Source organism: Puntigrus tetrazona, chromosome 20 (assembly GCF_018831695.1).
Source record: "Puntigrus tetrazona isolate hp1 chromosome 20, ASM1883169v1, whole genome shotgun sequence".
Taxonomy (NCBI): Eukaryota; Metazoa; Chordata; class Actinopteri; order Cypriniformes; family Cyprinidae; genus Puntigrus; species Puntigrus tetrazona.
In genome coordinates, this window is record NC_056718.1 from 23,284,364 (window position 1) to 23,304,286 (window position 19,923).

Here is a 19,923-nt window from a genome sequence, read left to right on the forward strand (position 1 = left end):
TAATCCTGCAGAAGAAACAAGCTTCTATATACAGAATTTATATAAGTGATCATTTATGTAATTTTTTTATAATATTATTATTATTATTATTATTATTTTTAGAAGGAATCACATATGAATTTTTTCATATAATATTTCTCAGTTTTTTTCAGTTAATAAATGTGACGTATTTCATTCATTTTGGCTGTTAGAGATTGCCGGTTGGAAGTAAACTTTTCCTCCTGTGCAAAGTCTCCTGGGTTCAGCGTTTTATTGAAATAAACCAAAATTGCATCTGTAGATCACTGAATGAAAATGAGCAGCATTTGTTTGGAATGGAGCAGCGTGTGCAGATGAGCAATAGATAAGTGAGGAACTCTAGCAGATTTATAACAGGATCCTCACTGATGGCAAACTCTACAGCATTAGTTATTCATCACAAGGAGACAGGTAACGTTAAGTGCTCAAAATAAAGTTTCAAAGTTTGCCAGAAAAGTAGAAGCTACTGCTGAGATAACCTTGCAAAAAAAAAAAAAAATGACCACAAACACTCCTTTAAATTAAATCGACCAATCATTGGAGGAGTTGGAAAAATAAATTGTTGAATGAATCTTTGTGAAGTCGTTGAACAAATAAGGTAAAAATAAATGCATATTATAAGAAAATGAAAGTTTTTTTTTAATGTGCATGCATGTCAACCTGTTGTTTGGGACTTCCGAAACCAAAATATAAACCTAATAAAGGCATTTTAAACCTAAAAATGTTCATAAAGTTATATTAAATATATTTAATTTATTCAGCAGCTGACACATAAGTGAGGGGAAAAACATTTTTAGTGTAGTCATTTCAAAAGCGTTACTAATTCAAAGTCACATAGAGCTTCTGAGAAGTCGTGATATATGGCTTTTATAAAACAAAAGTTATTCTGTGTGTGCATGAACGATTCACTTTCATTTTGTTTGTCAAGCAGAGTTCAAGTTAATGAACGATTCAGTTATTCACTCGTTTGGTTGCTTGCCGAATATAAAAGACGACATATGCTGGTTAGGTGTGTTTTGAAGCTGGGAGTCCGGTTTGAGCTGGTTTATGCTGGTCCTTTGATGGTCTTCTGCTGCTTGGACCAGCTATGGACCAGCACATGACCAGCAAAGGACCAACTTAAACCAGCTCAAACCGGCATCCCAGCTTCAAAACATACTGTGACCTTACACCTTTGACCCTGTGATTATAGGGTGAGAAAAACCATGTGATTTTGGGACCCATTTCGGGAAACTCCAATTTAATACCAGTTGTAGCCAGATGTTCTTCTGAGCTGTCATCTTCTTTTAATTCTGTTTTAAAGGTCCTATGCACCCTCTCAGTAACCTTTGTGGTTAGTTACAAAAGTTTTCACACCTCTTTTACCGTATAAACACAGCAAGTCGTGTACATTAACCTAAGCTCTACATCACTATCATTTACAGCATTTTAGGTGCTTTCACATTCAAGCATATACGGCATCAAGTCTAAAGCAAGCAAAATAACACCGAAGCAGATAATAGCAAATATCACACAATACTGAGACCCCACATCATTTTCAGAATTAGTCTGCATGGCTTGTGGTTATCAAAGTACATTTTCAATGGCCTAGTTGGAGTAATAGGATATTAGTAAATCGTAGAGTGAAAGCAGCCTACGTTAAACTGCGTGCAGCAGGGATCGTATGAAGAAAAAGAAGACAAATCCATAAACAAGCCAGAGGCTTTAAAAGAATGTATTTTAATTCGGGTCAGTCGGGTTGCTGCTCATCCCACACTGGAGCGCATCGTGTTTCGCTCTTCTCCGTGTGAAGAGACGCTTCCCACCTCCCAAAGTTTTGCGAGCGCCGTTTCCCCTGTGGTTCACAACTAGCGTATTTTAACATTTTTATATAGACAGTAATGAGGTTACACAACGGCTCATGAATATTAATAGGCATTCGTGCCGAACCATCCGATGGAGCCGCTCTTTAAAACATTTGCCCATTAAGGGTAGATGATTACTTGTTATAGATGGTCATGGTGTTGGCTGAGGTCCAGAATGCAAATATCTTGACTAATTCTGCTTATTTTTTTTGCTCTCCTTCCCCTCCTTTTCGTCTTATCGGCTGAGCCAAAAACTCTGGAGTTTTAAAAATGGCTCCGATTTTTGGTGCATAAATTTTATGACCTCATTATATCTCTCGCGTGTCCTTCAGCCATTGAGGCCTTATGAAAATGTATTTTCTCTAAACTTTTCAGCACCTCGCTAGAGGAATATGAACGGGTTTGAGCTGAAAATTGAACTCCGGAATGGGATCAGTTAACTCAAATGAGCCCAGTGAGCACAGCAACATCACGACAGAGAGCTGTTTAATGAGATTCCACACCTTCATCCAAAGAGCTGTCTGATGAAGGTTATCAGTCAGCATCGAAAAATAATAATGCATTGAATAAAAGGTTCCTTTGAAGTTTTCGAGTTGATATATGGTGAATCTATCATTCTATCTATCGTTCTGTCACCTGTTGGCCCGTCTAGCTGTCTTTCAATTTTATATAATTGGATTTGAAGTTATTTTGTACGAATATGGGATATTATGTATTGCTCTTGAATATGTGATTCTATCGTTATAATTGAAATTTAATATGGAAAATATGTTTTGACAGTTATTTTGTATAAATATGGGATATTATCTATATTTCTGGGATATGGAATTCTACTGTACATTCTATTGTCCTTTCTCTCATTCTGTTGTTCTATAATTGTAACATTTTTCCATTCTATTGTTCAGTCTTGTTCTTTCTATCGTTCTGTTGTTTCATCTATCTATCTATCTATCTATCTATCTATCTATCTATCCATCCATCCATCCATCCATCCATCCATCCATCCATCCATCCATCCATCCATCCATCCATCTATCTATCTATCTATCTATCTATCTATCTATCTATCTATCTATCTATCTATCTATCTATTCACTTATGCATCCATCCGTCATATCTATCTATCTATCTATCTATCTATCTATCTATCTATCTATCTGTCTGTCTGTCTGTCTGTCTGTCTGTCTGTCTGTCTGTCTATCTATCTATCTATCTATCTATCTATCTATCTATCTATCTATCTATCTATCTATCTGTCTGTCTGTCTGTCTGTCTGTCTATCTATCTATCTATCTATCTATCTATCTATCCTATATATATCTAATATGGGCTATTATTTGTCTTTCTAGCATAAGGGATTCTATCGATCATTCTATTGTTTCTTCTATCATTCTTTCGTTCTATAATTCTATCATTCTTTCATTCTATCTTATGTTTTTTTATCTCTCTCTCTCTCACTGTCTATGTCTCGTATCGTTCTATCATGTATTGTTCTGACATTTTATCTATCACCTGTCGTTGCATCTATCGATCTGCCTGGGTGGTTTTTTTTTTTGCCGTTTCATTTTATATAATTGAATTTGTATGATATGGTACACGTCAAAAACGCTTTTCGCCTGAATACAGATTTTCGATGCACTCCACAGCTTCTGGACTGCTTCGTGATCCCTGTGGTGCTGCTGCTGTCGTGGTTCTTCCTGTTAGTCAGGTATAAAGTGCTGCACTTCGTGGGTGTAGGAGTGTGTCTCCTGGGCATGGGCTGCATGGTGGGCGCTGACGTCCTGGTGGGCAGACAGCAAGGCCTCGGTAAGTCCTTGCTTTTCAGTACACCCTGAATATTAACCCACACAATAACCCTCTCTCGTTTCCCCTGGGTGGTGTTTTGTTTCGCATGCAGCCACGGTCCAGACATTACATCAGTGTAAAGCACTGCCCAATCCTCCCGAGAATCCTGGATCATGCGGATTGATTCAGTTTCAGAGTCTGTTATTAAATATGAATGAACAGTAGGGGCTTGTCCATACGATTTCACACACAGCTTTCCCCACGGGGCGGTCTAATGAAAATCACACTAATTTGCAGCGATTCTGCTGTTGTTAGAGTCGTCTCTCAATAATTTACCTACTGCTGAGTTAATGTTACATTTACATTTACGCATTTGGAAGATGCTTTTATTCTTACAGAGCACCCGAGTATACATTTTATTAGTATGCTTGTTTCCTGAGAAAACGAGATTTCTTACACATGCATTATGTTATTTTCATTGCCATGGTTTTTGAGTTCAGTGGGTTTTTAGCATGTGTGTTTGTATGACCTAATAAGACTCATGCTCGTTTCATACAGGGGACCATAAGCTTTTAGGGGATTTATTGGTTCTTGCGGGAGCGACCCTGTACGGCATCTCAAATGTTTGTGAGGAGTTCATCGTGAAGAACCTGAGCCGGGTCGAGTTCCTGGGAATGATGGGTCTCTTCGGCTCCTTCTTCAGTGGTATCCAACTGTAAGTCTTTTGCTATTAACTTTTAAAGATCAAATAATTGTAATTGTAGATTTGTGGCCTTTTATTCACTTTGAAAGCCGTCAAGTATACTTATAAAACTTTATATATAATATATATATTTTATATAAACCAGTTATAACACTTATATTTTTATGAAAGTTATGTTTAGGTATAATAAAATGCTCTTTAAGATGACAGGTATTTTAGGGATGAACAATGTATGCTAGCAGTGAAAAGATGATTTTTAATTAATACTTTTTCAGCAAGGATGCATTGAATTGATCAAAAGTGAAAGTCAAGACATATATAATGCAAACATTTTATGTTCATACAAAACATTTATATTTCGATGCATGTCGTTTTAAATCTTTATAGCTTTGCCATCACAAAAACAAATTACATTTTAACATATATATAATATATAATAATTTTAAATTGTAACAATATTACGTTTTTGCTGCATTTTTGATCAAATAAAAGCAGTCAAATAAACTCTTAAAAATCTTACTGACCCCAACTGGTAGTTTACATCACATATTTATCTATACAGTCATGCAATTTATCACTATTAGTTAAAATGATGTATATCAGTAATTTCATGTTCATTTTCCACTGCTTTCATCTCATACACACCTCAAGTTTATTTAATAACACTTTTAAATATAACCTCAAAATGAATATACAATATCCATCAGCGCTGTACATCATAATCAGCTTGTAGCTTTTGACTGAATGCTTTTGGTTTATATGTTTTAAATGCAATAGCATTTAGTTGCATTTTTCATTTTTAGGTCCAAAATAGTATGGGATTTTAAAATCGTCCATTTATGCATTATCACGCTATCATGCACACTCATTGACGTTAACCAGAATATCTCTCCAATTCAAAAGCCTGTGATGTAAGTCAATAGTCTATCGCCGTCGTACCCTCGATTAAGACCCTTTACACAAAGTTACTCCTGTAAACCGTTTAACCCACGATTATTTCACGCTCTAGCTAGCAGCAGGAGATCACCTTCGCGTGGTTTTCACGGAAACGTAATGCCCGCCGTCATCCTCAGATCCTCCTCTCGGTTTACACAGCCTCCGTGTTTTAATTATCATTTCCACCAGAGCCGCTCGGATCTCCGGCACCGCATATCCCAGCTACTTCCAAGCGTCAGCCAGCTGGAAGGTTCTCGTCTCCCGTCTCTTTTATCCATCCGCAAACGAGGCCCATTTGGAGCCTGCGCCTGCGTCCCGCCGCAAACACGCAGCAGCTCCAGCTGGAGTCGAGCTCTCATCTAACACCTTTATTCCCTCGGAGCTTCGGTGCGCTTTAACGTCTATATTTGTGCCGTATTTACATAAACGCCAACGACACTGTTTATCCATGCCAGCTGGGTGTAATTATGCTGAAAGGCATTCATATCTGACAGCGGGCTGGAACTGTGGACGACTTAAAGTCTGACTGCTTCATAAAGGGCTCTAGAGGAAGCGGCGTGACAGCCTCACTGGATCTAGAATGTTCTCCGCCTGCATCAGATAGTTTCATCTGCAGGCTTCAGGAACGGTCTCCCGCTGATGCACCTCTAGATGCCGTCGGCCGATGAGACTTGTAGCCTTGGCAACGGATCATCTGTGAAAGGCTCTACAGAGGTGTCACACGGGGGCCAGAGGATTGTTTCCCCGCTCGGCTTTAATTGCGCGTGGGGGGATGGGATGACCTGTCATTGTTAGTAAGTTGGAAAAGCTCACACGGATGTCACAGGAATCCCTCGGACCGCTCAGGTGGGCTTCAGGGGAGATTGAGTGCGCTTTGCTCAGGCCGGCTGGATTTGTCACACCGGCCGTCGTTGCCCGAAAATCGCCCACCTGTCAAAATGAAGCATGCTGTCGAGACTTCAGGGCTGTCGCTATTTATCTTTCACCGACGTTGTGGTTTTTCCCCAGCTCAGCTGTGGCTGATGGGAGTTGTGCTGTGTTTCTGTTTTTCAGGGCCATTATGGAGCACAAGGAGCTTCTGAAGGTGCAGTGGGACTGGCAGATCGGTAAGCTGCCGATTTGGACCGTTTTCACACTTGGTTTGATTGCTTGATCCCTACCTGAGTTGAATTCAGTCATCCTCTTCCTCCCATTGGTGTCTTTTCACAATGTAGCTGAAAAGCTGAAAGCTGCAAATGATTCCTTTCTTAGAAAGTATTTATGTCTACTTTTTAAAAAAATTAAAAGTTCACTAAATGCAAGATTTAAAGGTTGTTTTTGGAGAATGCATGTTGAATGTTTGTTGTTGCGTTGCTTTGGTAGATATAATTACCTTATTTAAAAAAAAAAAAAAAATTAAAAACATGGCTAATCTGCATGTGCAATAAGACAAAATACACCTATATTCAATATTCTGCTCTTATCTTAAAGCTTTGTAAATACGGTATGTTTTAAAACGATTTTGAAACAGTATTTTTTTAAATGCTATTAGCATTTTATGCTCACCAATGCGGCATTTATTTGATCCAAAAATAAAAACTGTAATGTTATAAAATATTATTACAAGTCAGAAGGCATGAACAATTTTGTTTAATATATACATTTTTAAATTAAATAAATTGTATTATATTAAGAATTCAAATAAAAGTAATTCTAAAAACATTATAAAATCATTATAAAACATTGTAAACACACACACACACACACACATACATACACATATATATATGTATGTGTGTGTGTGTGTATAAATAATGTAAATATTGATATATATTTGGCCACTTAAATACCACTTTAAAATCAATTTAATTGCATTATATAGAAAAGTATAAAGTTTATTTAAATGTTATGATAAAATAATTTTTTACAAACCATTTTATTGCTTTTTAGTCTCAAAAAACTACTTCTAAAGGGGTATGAATGTATTTATTTATTTGACTGTTTTCACCTAAAAGCACATCAATTTTTATAAGAAGCAACACTGCAAAAAAACAACATTTGAATGATTACCGAAAAATCTCATGACACCGAAGACTGGAGTAATGATGCTGAAAAATCAGCTTTGCCATCACGGGAATGAGTTATGCCAGAAGAGTTCATGCTGTTTAATCGATTCAGTCATTTTTGTCTGCCCATATTTCTAACAAGAATTCAATTCCCTTTGTCAACCAGCAAGCATTTTCCGTTTATCTAAGGAATGCTTTGTGACAGATATAACAAAATATGCATCATCAACAGCGGTTCATTTCCTCAAATTAGACCGGAAAGCTTTCATTGCAAATATAAATCACGAAGCGCGTAAACCCGCACTCCAGACCCCGGCTTTCAAGGGATCTTGCGTGCAGAAAACAGCTTTCGTATCACCGCGCTCAAACGTACAGGGGTCTGGTGTCGAAACCTCCTTAGAAACAACACCAGACAGCTGTGAACGGATGGGGCTGATTAAATATTGCTGTGCACGTGCCGCTGAGCTCAGGGAGAGACGACACAACCAGAAGATGTGACTTTCAATTTGACTTCCTCACGAACGATAACAGGCATATTTAAACTGTTGACGAAAGACAATTAACAAAATTAATTGCTTATGCAGTCTGTGACATCTCTGCCCGGTGTATAAATACAAACGCCCGCTCAGCTCTTCTCAGAAAATCAATGCACAAATAAAGCAGTAAGCCACCTCGGGCGGCGTGCGTTACAGTATTTTTACTGTAATTTTACAGTAATACTGTTAAACGCGATTTGAAATATTTTTAAATACCGTTTTGGGTTTGTAATCCCGACTTGGCAAAACTCTGCGTCCTCAAATTTGGTGCGTTTTATGACCCGGGAAGTCACTTACGTTTAATCCAGATTGATGCGGCTTGATGAAGTGTTGAGAGGCTGTGCCAAAGGCAGCATTTGGGTTGGATCCCAGGAGGATGCTGGCTTGTCACAGGGACATTAGCAAGTCTAGAGTCGCTTGAGGGGGCAACGTCATTAACTGTCAGGGCTGTTGCAAGTAGCGCGCTTTATGCCAGGAGTGGAAACGTCTCCCGCCAAAACCGCGATGCCCTTGAAAAATAACGAGGGCATGTTGATGACAATGCATTAGTTATGTTGCCACCGTCCTTGAAAGAGCATGAGAAAATTCATATTTATGTGTGTTATATTTATTAATGCGCAGCGACTGTTTGGGCGCTTAAATGAATAGTTCACCCAAAAATTTGCTTAAAATGCGCTCGCACCTCGGGCTTTACGAGATGTAGATGAGTTCAGAGCGGATCTCTTCACCGGGAGATTTAGCGTTACGTCGCTTGCTCGCCAACGCAGTGAATGGGTGCCGTCAGAAAAAAAACCCAAGCGTAATCACTCCAGTCCATCAATTAAGATGCATGCTGAGTCGTCTATCCATAATATTTGCTTTCTCTGGTGAAACGGTTATCTTGTCTGAATCAGGAGAGAAATATGCACAGATCAAAACGGTTCTAAACAAATAAGTGGCTGGATGTGAGAGGACTGGGACTGATGGAAGTGTTTATATACTTGTATTTTGGGCAGAAGCGATGGTTTAAAGTTAAAAAAAAGTCTTACTGATGCATTTGTTCGTTCCAAAGATATGCTCTCTAAGAAATACTAAGTTAAATACAACTCAGCAATGGATAAAATACGGACAGCCCTCAGCTATTGGGTTGATTTTGACCCGCTGGTTGGGTTTTAACCCAATTAACCCAACCGTGGGGTCAAAACAACAAAATATAGGTTTGTCCGTATTTAATCCAGCATTTTTTAGAGTGCTTTTCACTTTGATTATCGTAATGTTTTTATTAGTTTGGTCTCCATTAGTAAACTAGTGATGCAACGCTAGGTTTCTCCAAATGTATTCTGATTAAGAAACAAACTCATCTAGTCTGCAATAGCTCTACATTTTGAGTAAATGAAGCAATCCTGAATGTCACTGCGTCAGAAAACAAATGTCAAAGGTGCTTTTTATTAAATGGAAACGAAAGCTTTGTCAAGTAAAATGCTTCAGTAATATTTTGTAATAAAATGCAATGCAAGTGGGTTTTTTTTTTAGGTTTTTCAAATGTATGCATAATATTATTTTATATTATCCACTGCATCATTAATTAGATCTGCCACATCCACCCTGAAAACACTCTAAAAATGTCATCACCTCCAATGAATAATTTTTTTAAATTTTAGTTTTTTACTGGGTTTTTTTAGGCTTTTTGTCACATTAAATCCTGGCTCACAGATAGATCCGAGCTTCCCCTGAAAAGCAGGTGACAACTTATAATTCTCTGATGTGCTACATCGCCAAACAGTGTTAGCAAGGCATCTGAATAAGTTATGAAGCCTTCTGCTCCGCTCCGAAGCCTCATAGCCTCAGAACCAACTGTGTGAGAACAGCAGTGAGCTCTGAAATATATAGTGGGATAAAATCCTGACATTGATTCGTCCTTATTGGGTACAAGCTGATTGTTTGTTTTTACCTCAAGGGTTTCAGAGGTGATCCTGTATTTCTTTTTTTTTTCCGTTCATTGCAGCACTGTCACTAACAAAAATATTAAAACGTTCTGTGATACTGTGATTTATGGTATCCCATTAATATAATACTGTTGATATTCAACCTAAGCCCGATCTAAATGAATAATATGATGCCAATAACATAGAGGCTGACTAAATATACATTTTTTTAACATACAGTATTAATATTTGTAACGGCACCACTCATGAATAATAATACATTTTTATAAATATTTTAAAATGTTACAATTTAATAATAATAACAACAAGTTATTCATAGTAATAATAACAACTAATAATAATTATCATTATGTCCTAAGAATCAATATTGTTAATAATCTAGTGTTTTTTTTGTTTATGCTTTTCACTTGTATTTCTCACACCAATATAGAAGAAATATATTAAAACATAAAATATATATATATATATATATATATATATATATATATATATATATATATATATATATACACATATCTATATATATATATATATATATATATATATATATATATATATATATATATATATATATATATATATATATATATACACACACACACACACACACACACACACACACACATATCCATATATATATATATACATACAAATATTATGTGCTTCACCTACAAAAACAAAATTGGTGGCTTGGCGGGATGCCAGACAGGAAACAGATTTTGTTAGTATTGTCTGCTTTTTCATTTCAAAACAAATTATCATTATCTGTCTCCATTTCTGCTGCGTCTCCATCTGCTGGAATAAGAGTTGTGTCCTTGACAAACGCATTTTGAAATGAATGGCCTGAGAAAACACAAGTGAATAATTGAATTTTTTAATTTTTTTGTGCCATCCAATTCCATTATGATTGCGCTTGATGAATTATGACCGGAATATCACAGCTGCTGACTTTCTGACTTTCAAGGCATGAACAGCTGAACGCTGCTGACAGTGGAGTATTGTGCTTTGCTTCTCTTTATCTGCACAATATTTAGCTCCAGCGCATGTGGCACTGGAATATATTACTAGCTGTTTATAATGTTTTCTATAATGCCTGTATATAAAGACTTACTCGTAATAGCATGTAAAATTGTAGCTATAGTTATAATCTGCTTTTTCTTACAATGCGTTATATTTACAAGAGCACAGCTGTAAATAAAAGATAACGTACGATAGTTATCAAAACATTGAAAAAGCTTCAAAAGATTAGTGCAGTTGATATAAAATAGCTTTATTACGCGAGAAGAAAGAGGTTTCATAGTAAAAAAAAACTAAACAAAAAACTAACAAATGCATTAAACCACTTAGCAGTCGTAAAATAAAACATTTATTTGCAGAATGTCATGACTGACCAATCAGAATCCAGTATTCCAGAGAACTGTATAATGATGAGTTATTATTATTATATTTCTTGTTGTATACTGTGTATATATGCTCAAAATATACACAATACACTAGACATATGTTGTGTGTAAACAAAAATTAATTGCAATTAATCATTTGACATCAAATATATTATATTACTCAAGTATTCAGATTTCTTTCTTTTTTTTAAATTTTGTTATGTTGCAGCCTCATACTACAATCTTCGCTCATAATGACAAAGTGAAAACAATATCACGTTTACATAAGTATTCATGCAACAATACTAAATAAAATTAAAAATACAATTTAGCTCAGGCGCCTCCCATTTCTCTTGATCATTGCCGAGATACACATTGATTGTAGTCCACCACGTATCGTAGAGATTTCCCTAATGACGTACGTGACTCTTTATGTCCTCTCAGGGCTGCTGTACATTGGATTCAGCGCGTGTATGTTTGGCTTGTACAGCTTCATGCCGGTGGTAATCAAAAGAACCAGCGCCACAGCGGTGAACCTCTCCCTGCTGACAGCCGACCTGTACAGTCTCTTCTGTGGCCTGTTCCTGTTCCAGTACAAGGTTAGAACATTCTCTCTCTCTCTCTCTCTGTCTCTCTCTCTCTCTCTCTCTCTCTCTCTCTCTCTCTCTCTCTCTCTCTATCTCTCTCTGTCTCTGTCTCTCTCTCTCTCTGTCTCTCTATCTCTCTCTCTGTCTCTCTCTGTCTCTGTCTCTCTCTCTCTCTCTCTCTCTCTCTCTCTCTCTCTCTGTCTCTCTCTCTCTCTCTCTCTCTCTCTCTCTCTCTCTCTCTCTCTCTCTCTCTCTGTCTCTCTCTCTCTCTCTCTCTCTCTGTCTCTCTCTCTCTCTCTCTCTCTCTCTCTCTCTCTCTCTCTCTCTCTCTCTCTCTCTCTCTCTCTCTCTCTCTCTCTCTCTCTCTCTCTCTCTCTCTCTCTCTCTCTCTCTCTCTCTCTCTCTCTCTCTCTCTCTCTCTCTCTCTCTCTCTCTCTCTCTCTCTCTCTCTCTCTCTGTCTCTCTCTCTCTCTGTCTCTCTCTCTCTCTCTCTGTCTCTCTCTCTCTCTCTCTCTCTCTCTCTCTCTCTCTCTCTCTCTCTCTCTCTCTCTCTCTCTCTCTCTCTCTCTCTCTCTCTCTGTCTCTCTCTCTCTCTCTCTCTCTCTCTCTCTCTCTCTCTCTCTCTCTCTCTCTCTCTCTCTCTCTCTCTCTCTCTCTCTCTCTATCTCTCTCTCTCTCTCTCTCTCTCTCTCTCTCTCTCTCTCTCTCTCTCTCTCTCTCTCTCTCTCTCTCTCTCTCTCTCTCTCTCTCTCTCTCTCTCTCTCTCTCTCTCTCTCTCTCTCTCTCTCTCTCTCTCTCTCTCTCTCTCTCTCTCTCTCTCTCTCTCTCTCTCTCTCTCTCTCTCTCTCTCTCTCTCTCTCTCTCTCTCTCTCTCTCTCTCTCTCTCTCTCTCTCTCTCTCTCTCTCTCTCTCTCTCTCTCTCTCTCTCTCTCTCTCTCTCTCTCTCTCTCTCTCTCTCTCTCTCTCTCTCTCTCTCTCTCTCTCTCTCTCTCTCTCTCTCTCTCTCTCTCTCTCTCTCTCTCTCTCTCTCTCTCTCTCTCTCTCTCTCTCTCTCTCTCTCTCTCTCTCTCTCTCTCTCTCTCTCTCTCTCTGTCTCTCTCTCTCTCTCTCTCTCTGTCTCTCTCTCTCTCTCTCTCTCTGTCTCTGTCTCTCTCTCTCTCTCTCTCTCTCTCTCTCTCTCTCTCTCACCTCCACCGTCAGCTATATGTCATCACACCTGCTGTAATTTTTTTTTTCTCTCATGAATGTTGAGCAAATTTTCTCTGCTCTCCTTCTCAGAGAAGGCCTCTGTGATTTCGGTATGAAACATGCAGCTTTCACTTCCCCCAAAAACAGTTTTTTTAGAGATTAGAGAGTCCCAAATTCACATCATTTTTTTTTCTAGCCGTATTTATAATGTAAGTGGAGATTTCCTGCACTAAAAAAGCATTAGTTTTGCATGACCGTTTTCCACTTCTTGGGTTTGATATTAACACCCATCAGCTTGCCAAATGCAGGTGAAAAATAAAAAATTGATTGAAGGTGAAAAATTCACAGGTGGAAAACTAAATATACTTAAAATCTAAGCCATGATTTATGCTATTTTTGTTCTAGTTTTTATTTTGGAACAGCTTTTGAATTTCCAGGAACCTTATTTCAGTATGTGACACAATAAAATGTATTAAATGAAATACATTATATTATATGTAAGGAATATTGTACATCCAGCAGGTTGTTATCCCGCTTAATACGAGGCTTCTTGCCACAAAAAGTAAATAATTATACATAAAACTTGATTTGAGTTGAAATATTTGACAGCAAAGCTTCCTGGAGAAGCCGTTGCTAGGAGATATATACATACATACATACAGTATATATATATATATATATATATATATATATATATATATATAATATATATATATATATATATATACATATAAATAACCACAATGTAATGTAAACGAAATCTCTTATTTTGGATGAATCTAAGCCATGATTTCCAAATAATTTACGATATTTTTGTTTTAGCTTTTACCGCATAAGTGTTGCATTTCCGTCACTTTAAAAAAACCCACTTACCAAGCTGGCCATCGAGTGAGGATTGAGTTAATTGCACCCCATGTTCTCAGTGCTTGCGAGTCTGCCGTCGGGTTCAATAGTTTGCGCTGCCCCATCCTTCAGTACGAACCGCTTTAAAAAGCTGCATTGAACTGAGGCAGATCCACAATGCAATAATACAACGCCCTTAAAAGAATGAGCAAGGATTTCTCACTGAAATGCTAAGACGATTTATCGGGGGATTTCAGAGGCACTTTGCCTTCAGGGAAGGATCCAGCCACAATGTGAGACTTCATCTCTAAACACCACCGTTACAACTCAAGCCATCACTGAACAAAGCCATTAGTCATACTGTACAATGAGCATAGTGTTTTAAACTCCCTCTCCTCGTCTAGCACAGATGACTCTGTCTGGAGGACAAAAAGACATCCTGCTTCTTTTCAATTGATTATTATGTGGAGTATCACACTGATTAGTTTTAATGGTCGCCGCGCCGCCGAAGCGAAGTACAGAAAGCGTTTCGCTGGTGAATAAACCGGCCTGGATTTTGACTCAAGGTGAATAAGGAGCGTGCTTTTGAGCTTCGGGATTCATGAAATACAATTAGAGTGATGGATACGAAACAAGCGCCCGTGTCTGTCGCCATCGGCGGAGAGCTCAGGGTTACCGCGCGTTCTCTCTGCTTGTGGCTCGACCAAATCAGATTCGGTCCGAGCAGAGCGGCGTTTTTTTTTTGCGATAACAAAAGCCGTAATCACATATAGAGCCTCTCCGGCTTTGTTTTCAGGGTCCTCGCGTGAAGAGGCTCGGCGCAGCTGTCATCTTTCTCTCTCTGAGTCGCATAAATAATCATGGATCTCAGCAAATGCAGAAGTAAAAATAGTACGCGGTGTTGTTCGGTTCATTTCTGAAGTTTGCGTGTGCTGGATACGGGGTGATATTTAGGAAATGCATTATGCTTTCATTACAATGTAACGATATTGCGAAAATATAAAGTATAAATCGCTTTAATGGTGTGTGCGCTGAAAAAAAAATGGCTAATTGAATTTTTAGTACATTTTATTACAAGCTAAATGGTTGCTATCAATTTATTGAATACAGTTTGCTGAAAGTTAGTCAGCTAAATTTATTTAAATGTAGCTAAACTAAATTGATTTCAACCACTTACATAAAAAAAATAGTAGCATTCTTTAAATATTAGCGTAACTAGATACAGGAAAATTATGTACATATTATATTATATTACATTATATTATATTACATTATATTGTATTATAGTATATTAAGGTTTTACAGTATTCCGTTTCAGCATTTCAGAAAAATTGAGTAATAGCATTATTTAAGTTTAAGGAACAAGCTATTATTAAGTTAACTCTTAACCTCTCTTTTTATATATTTGGTAACAAATACACAACTTTTGATGAAACATACAAAAATTCTGAGTAGAAAGCAGGCTATTGAAGTTAGCAGAAAACTGTTTATTGATATAAACGTTGAAATCGTGCGTATTTTTTGCACTCCTAGTTTTTTAAATGCGCATAGATAGACTTTTACTGTGACTTTAATCATAGCTCAACCGGTTTGGAGAGCCATGGCTATTTTGTAATTAGCTTAAGCTGCCAATCATTACATTTCTTTATCAAGTTAATTGCATGATATGCCGATTAATTAAATATGCCATTAAAGCTTTATCAATACGAGCTGAAAATGAAGGGTTTTAAGCACATGAGCAAACCTCTGTTTTTTTATTAAGTGCACGCACACTTTTCAATTTAGCTGCTGTATTGCATCTTTTTTTTTTTTTTTTTTGCTACATAATAATTGCAAAACGAATGCATTACATTACCAGGTACAGTATTAAGTGCTCCCGCACTACATGATATGAAGAACATTTCAACATTTCAAAATATTTCATACTGTTCTCTCTGGTCATTGTGCTGTACACATAAAGGCTAGGGGTTACGTCAGCGTGAAAGAAAGTCGGCAGACTTGAAGTGCCTCCAAATGAATCCCTCTCTAGCCCTGAACTGAATGCCAGAGCTATTTGTAATGTGGTCATATGTAGCCAGAGCTCTCCGAGATTCTCTGCACGCTGTTGTTATTGCTGCACCTGCGTTCCCATCTCTTTTATTTTTTCGCGTCTGGCCTTTTGTCTTCTCAAACCTGGTTTCTGCTCGCGGCGCAAACTCAAGGTCCTTGCGATCGCGTGGTTTAGCCTAAACGTCCGAGACTACAGTGAAGATCTACTATCATTAAATCAATAAGAAAGATAGGGGAAATATTTCAGATCAGTATAATAAGGACATTTGCAAACGCTTTACATACGCTGCATGCTTAAACACTCTTTTGGGTTAAAACAAAATGACCTGAAATAAGATAAACATAAGAATCTTGCTAAAATTTCATGACGCAATGAAATGATTCTGATTTTTTTATGTAAAATATGTAAAATGTAAAATATAAAATAAAACACAACTCGATAAGAAACTATAGTCATATTTCACTGATTCTCAAAACATAAAAAATGGCATGTTTGAAATACAATAAACCAAAGTAAAATAATTTTAGGGTTTTTTTTTTATATAGTATAGTAGTGCATATAGTAAAAATTTTCATTTGGATTTTTACTACAATAAACTACAACTAAAACTGAAATAAAAATGAACAAAATGAATGACAAGAACACAAAAAATGAATAACATTTTAAAATGAAAAAACTGTTCAGTATTAATAAAAAAATATAATGGTATTTCCCAAAATCGTGCACGTTTTGCTCATGCTACTTGAGGGCCGCTGTTATATAAACATTAGCAAACAAAGCATTTAATCCAAAAACATGTAAAATAGAAGCATTTTTTTTTTTCCAGCGGTCTCAGACTTCTGGATCCCACTGTATATGAATCCATATCTGCGGCGGACAGATATTGGCATATACCCGCTCTTGGCTAAAACCGTTTTTGAACGTGCTTGCATGTTTTTCACACTGATTTGCCACTCGTCAGACAGAAGGAGATGAGAGTGTGTTTGAAATTTGAATCGAGCTGATTCCCACAATAGCCTTCGACGTACAGTTCAGCCGAGCCAATTGAGGAAGAAAAAAAGAGCTGTGATGATTGGGTTCTGATCTTGACGGGTTGCTCGATTTCCTGAGACCTTGGTAGGCCGCGGATGCGTGATAGAAGCATGTTCGCTCTGCAATTAGACTTTGATTTGCGCTTTGTGGCTTGTTTGGAGCATGCGCCGTGAGGAAAAGCAGATCGTTTGATGGCCGGATGTATCTCGATATTGGCAGCGGTCGGGTCCAGATTAAATTGTTAAGACGGCTAATGAGAATTTTACCGGAAGCATGTGGTGGTTACAGAACAAATCATTTAAAAACCGCAGAGGGAGACAGAGGCTCTTCACGGAGACTCTTCAATCAGCGGATATGCCAATATTCATGTCTTCGGCTGTGTGCTAGAAAAGGATTTTAACTGCCTGACTTGAATGATATTCTCCAATCAATATAGAAAGAGTTTATCATGGGTCATTCGTGAGGTGTATGTCCTTTTATTTATATCTTATTATATTGGTTCTAGGTGAGCGTAAAAGTGAGATTGAAATAAATTCACAACTTTGGATTGAGCAGATATTGCCATTTTAGCATCTTCACCGGACAATGTGCTCTACATTTCAAAACGTGTGTGTGTGTGTGTGTGTGTGTGTGTGTGTGTGTGTGTGTATGTATATACAAGCAATAATGAGCGAGCAATTACTATTAATACTATATTATATTCAATGGCCAGTTTTATAAAGACATCAGTATTGGTATTATTTTGCCACTAAAATATATCTTTATGTTGTCTGTTATATCATTATTTTGGAGATTTCATGTATAATATATGTATATATATATTTTAGAAAAAAATGTGTGATTATATACATACATATATCCATACTGTACACACACATAATGCACACAATAAGTGTAACACCCTTTTTACTTTCCTCAATTTTTTTTATATTGCATACATTTTTATCTTCACTTAATTTTTATTAATGTATTTTTTGTATTTTTTTTTTTATTAAAACATTATTTGTTTAAACATTTTTAAATCACAAGGAGCCAGTGTTCAAGAATTATTATTTTTGTTTCTACTGCATTCTTTATTTTACACATACTACACTAAAATACCTTCAAAATGATATATGACGAATTGAAATCGGACTGCAAACTTAATTCTGAGAAATATCGAGTTAAATATTTAATAGTTTCCAAGCGAAATCTCCTAGCCACATTGCATGCGTTCCTTCATGCGCTCGCTTTCATTCAGCGCTAGAAGAGAAAAGGTCTTCTCAGAAAACACAAAAATAAAGATGATTTTAGATGTTTAAATACTATCCTCCTTTGCCAGCACCGGTCAAATATTCGCTTTTTTTCCCAACTGCACTGTAAAATAATTCTGTAACATTTACGGTGAAATCTGACAGCTGCGGTTGCACGAATTCTACCATAAAACATACAGTAAGAGCGTTTTTGGTTTTACGGTTTATACCGTTTTACAGTTAAATACCGTAATTTCGTACTTAATTATGTAAAACTGTAATTAATTCACCGATTTTAATGTTAGTGTGCCAGCTTATTAAAGTACTGGAATCTGTTTTGTAACTTTGAATAAACTAATAACCACCAAAAGCAGATGGTGATGAGAAAGTCACGTGAACCAAAGCCCGTCGCAAGCAGCTTTTAAATAGTAACATATGTAGAAAGTGCTCGGTGTCCTTCGCACAAACACTAAACACCACTCGTTAAACTGAAAAATGCAATAAACATTCATTTAACAACATTAGATGCGACATACGACACTAATTAACGTAACAAGTGAGACAAACTAGGACGAAACATGGGCCAGTTTAGGGTTTTTTTCCGGTACATTTTACAGCAATTTACTGTAGCATTTATTTCTGTTAAAAGCACTGTCATTTTTTACAGTGTGTAAAACGTTTTGAAGGCAATGCATAATAGGAATGAGCTGAATGCTGTATAAAGATATGATAAGTGTATCATGTACAGTAGTTCTACGGTAAAAGTCAATGATAATCAAACTATTGACTGATTCCAAGGTAGGCTGCTCCAGATGAAGGCTGTTAGCATTGATTAGAAAATGTGGCTCGGCGCTTTTACTGTAAACTCTTTTTTGTTTGCTTTAATGGCTTTTACTTTTACTGTATCAGCTTTTACCTACAACACACCAAGGCCAGTTTGGGTATTTTAAATGCTACCGTAAACGCGCCTCCTCGACTGAGGACAGCTGCTAATAGCTGATTAATTTTATTCATTGAAATCAACGAATACGAAATTTGAATGCGGCTACAAAAGCTTGCACGCAGAGCAATTTCCGTCTGTTATACAGCGGGTCGTTATTAGTAATTAGTGGGTCGAGACGCGGTTTTCTTTGGAGCCGGTCCGCGCTACACACAGCTAACTTGTTCAGAGTTTCACGTTGTTTTGGAGTTTGTTTTCCATAGTCGAGAAGCTACCGATTTTCTGGATTTGAAAGACATTTTGAAAGACGCAAGTGCAAGTTGCATTCATAAACAAGGACGGATAAAACGGATTGATTTTACACAATTAGATCAATTCGATTATTTCACTAATTTGCAATTATTTCAGCAATTTCTTCAAACAATATGCTTTCTTTTTCCCTTTCTCTAATTAAAATCAAAAGGTTTGAAACCACCAGTGAAATTTATTTAGAAATATTCCACTGTACTGTCGCTGTTTTAATTCAAAATGTATTTATTTATTTAAAAGAGGTGCCTTTGTTTTTATTTATTTATTATTTTTAACTTTGTGTGCCACTCTAAAATATTTTTTTTTATAAAATACAAAAGGTCTAAAATATAACAAAGCTTCAGGTAGGAAATACACCGATGCTGTGCTGATTACGTTGATGAAAATATCGAATAATAATTCATGCATTTTGATTTTAAAGTTTTTGAGCGCTATGGAAAAGTTACGTTGTGCCATTGGAGACAGTGATAGGGAGTACCTATCCAATAATTGTGTTGCAACTAACCATTTTACTTTTTTCAGTATTGAGTACTGTAATATAACAAAGACAAGTTTTATTCTTTGCAAC

At 36.9% G+C, this 19,923-nt stretch overlaps 1 protein-coding gene across 1 annotated transcript in view; it reads left to right on the forward strand.

Annotated features, from left to right (window-relative positions):
* The window catches only part of slc35f1 (solute carrier family 35 member F1), a 79,083-nt gene that overhangs the window by 51,980 nt on the left and 7,180 nt on the right, over positions 1-19,923 (forward strand). Inside the window, exons 4-7 of the mRNA XM_043220395.1 lie at positions 3,509-3,668; positions 4,206-4,362; positions 6,340-6,392; positions 11,619-11,773. Coding sequence (XP_043076330.1) covers positions 3,509-3,668; positions 4,206-4,362; positions 6,340-6,392; positions 11,619-11,773 — 525 coding nt within the window. The remainder of the gene's footprint in view (positions 1-3,508; positions 3,669-4,205; positions 4,363-6,339; positions 6,393-11,618; positions 11,774-19,923) is intronic.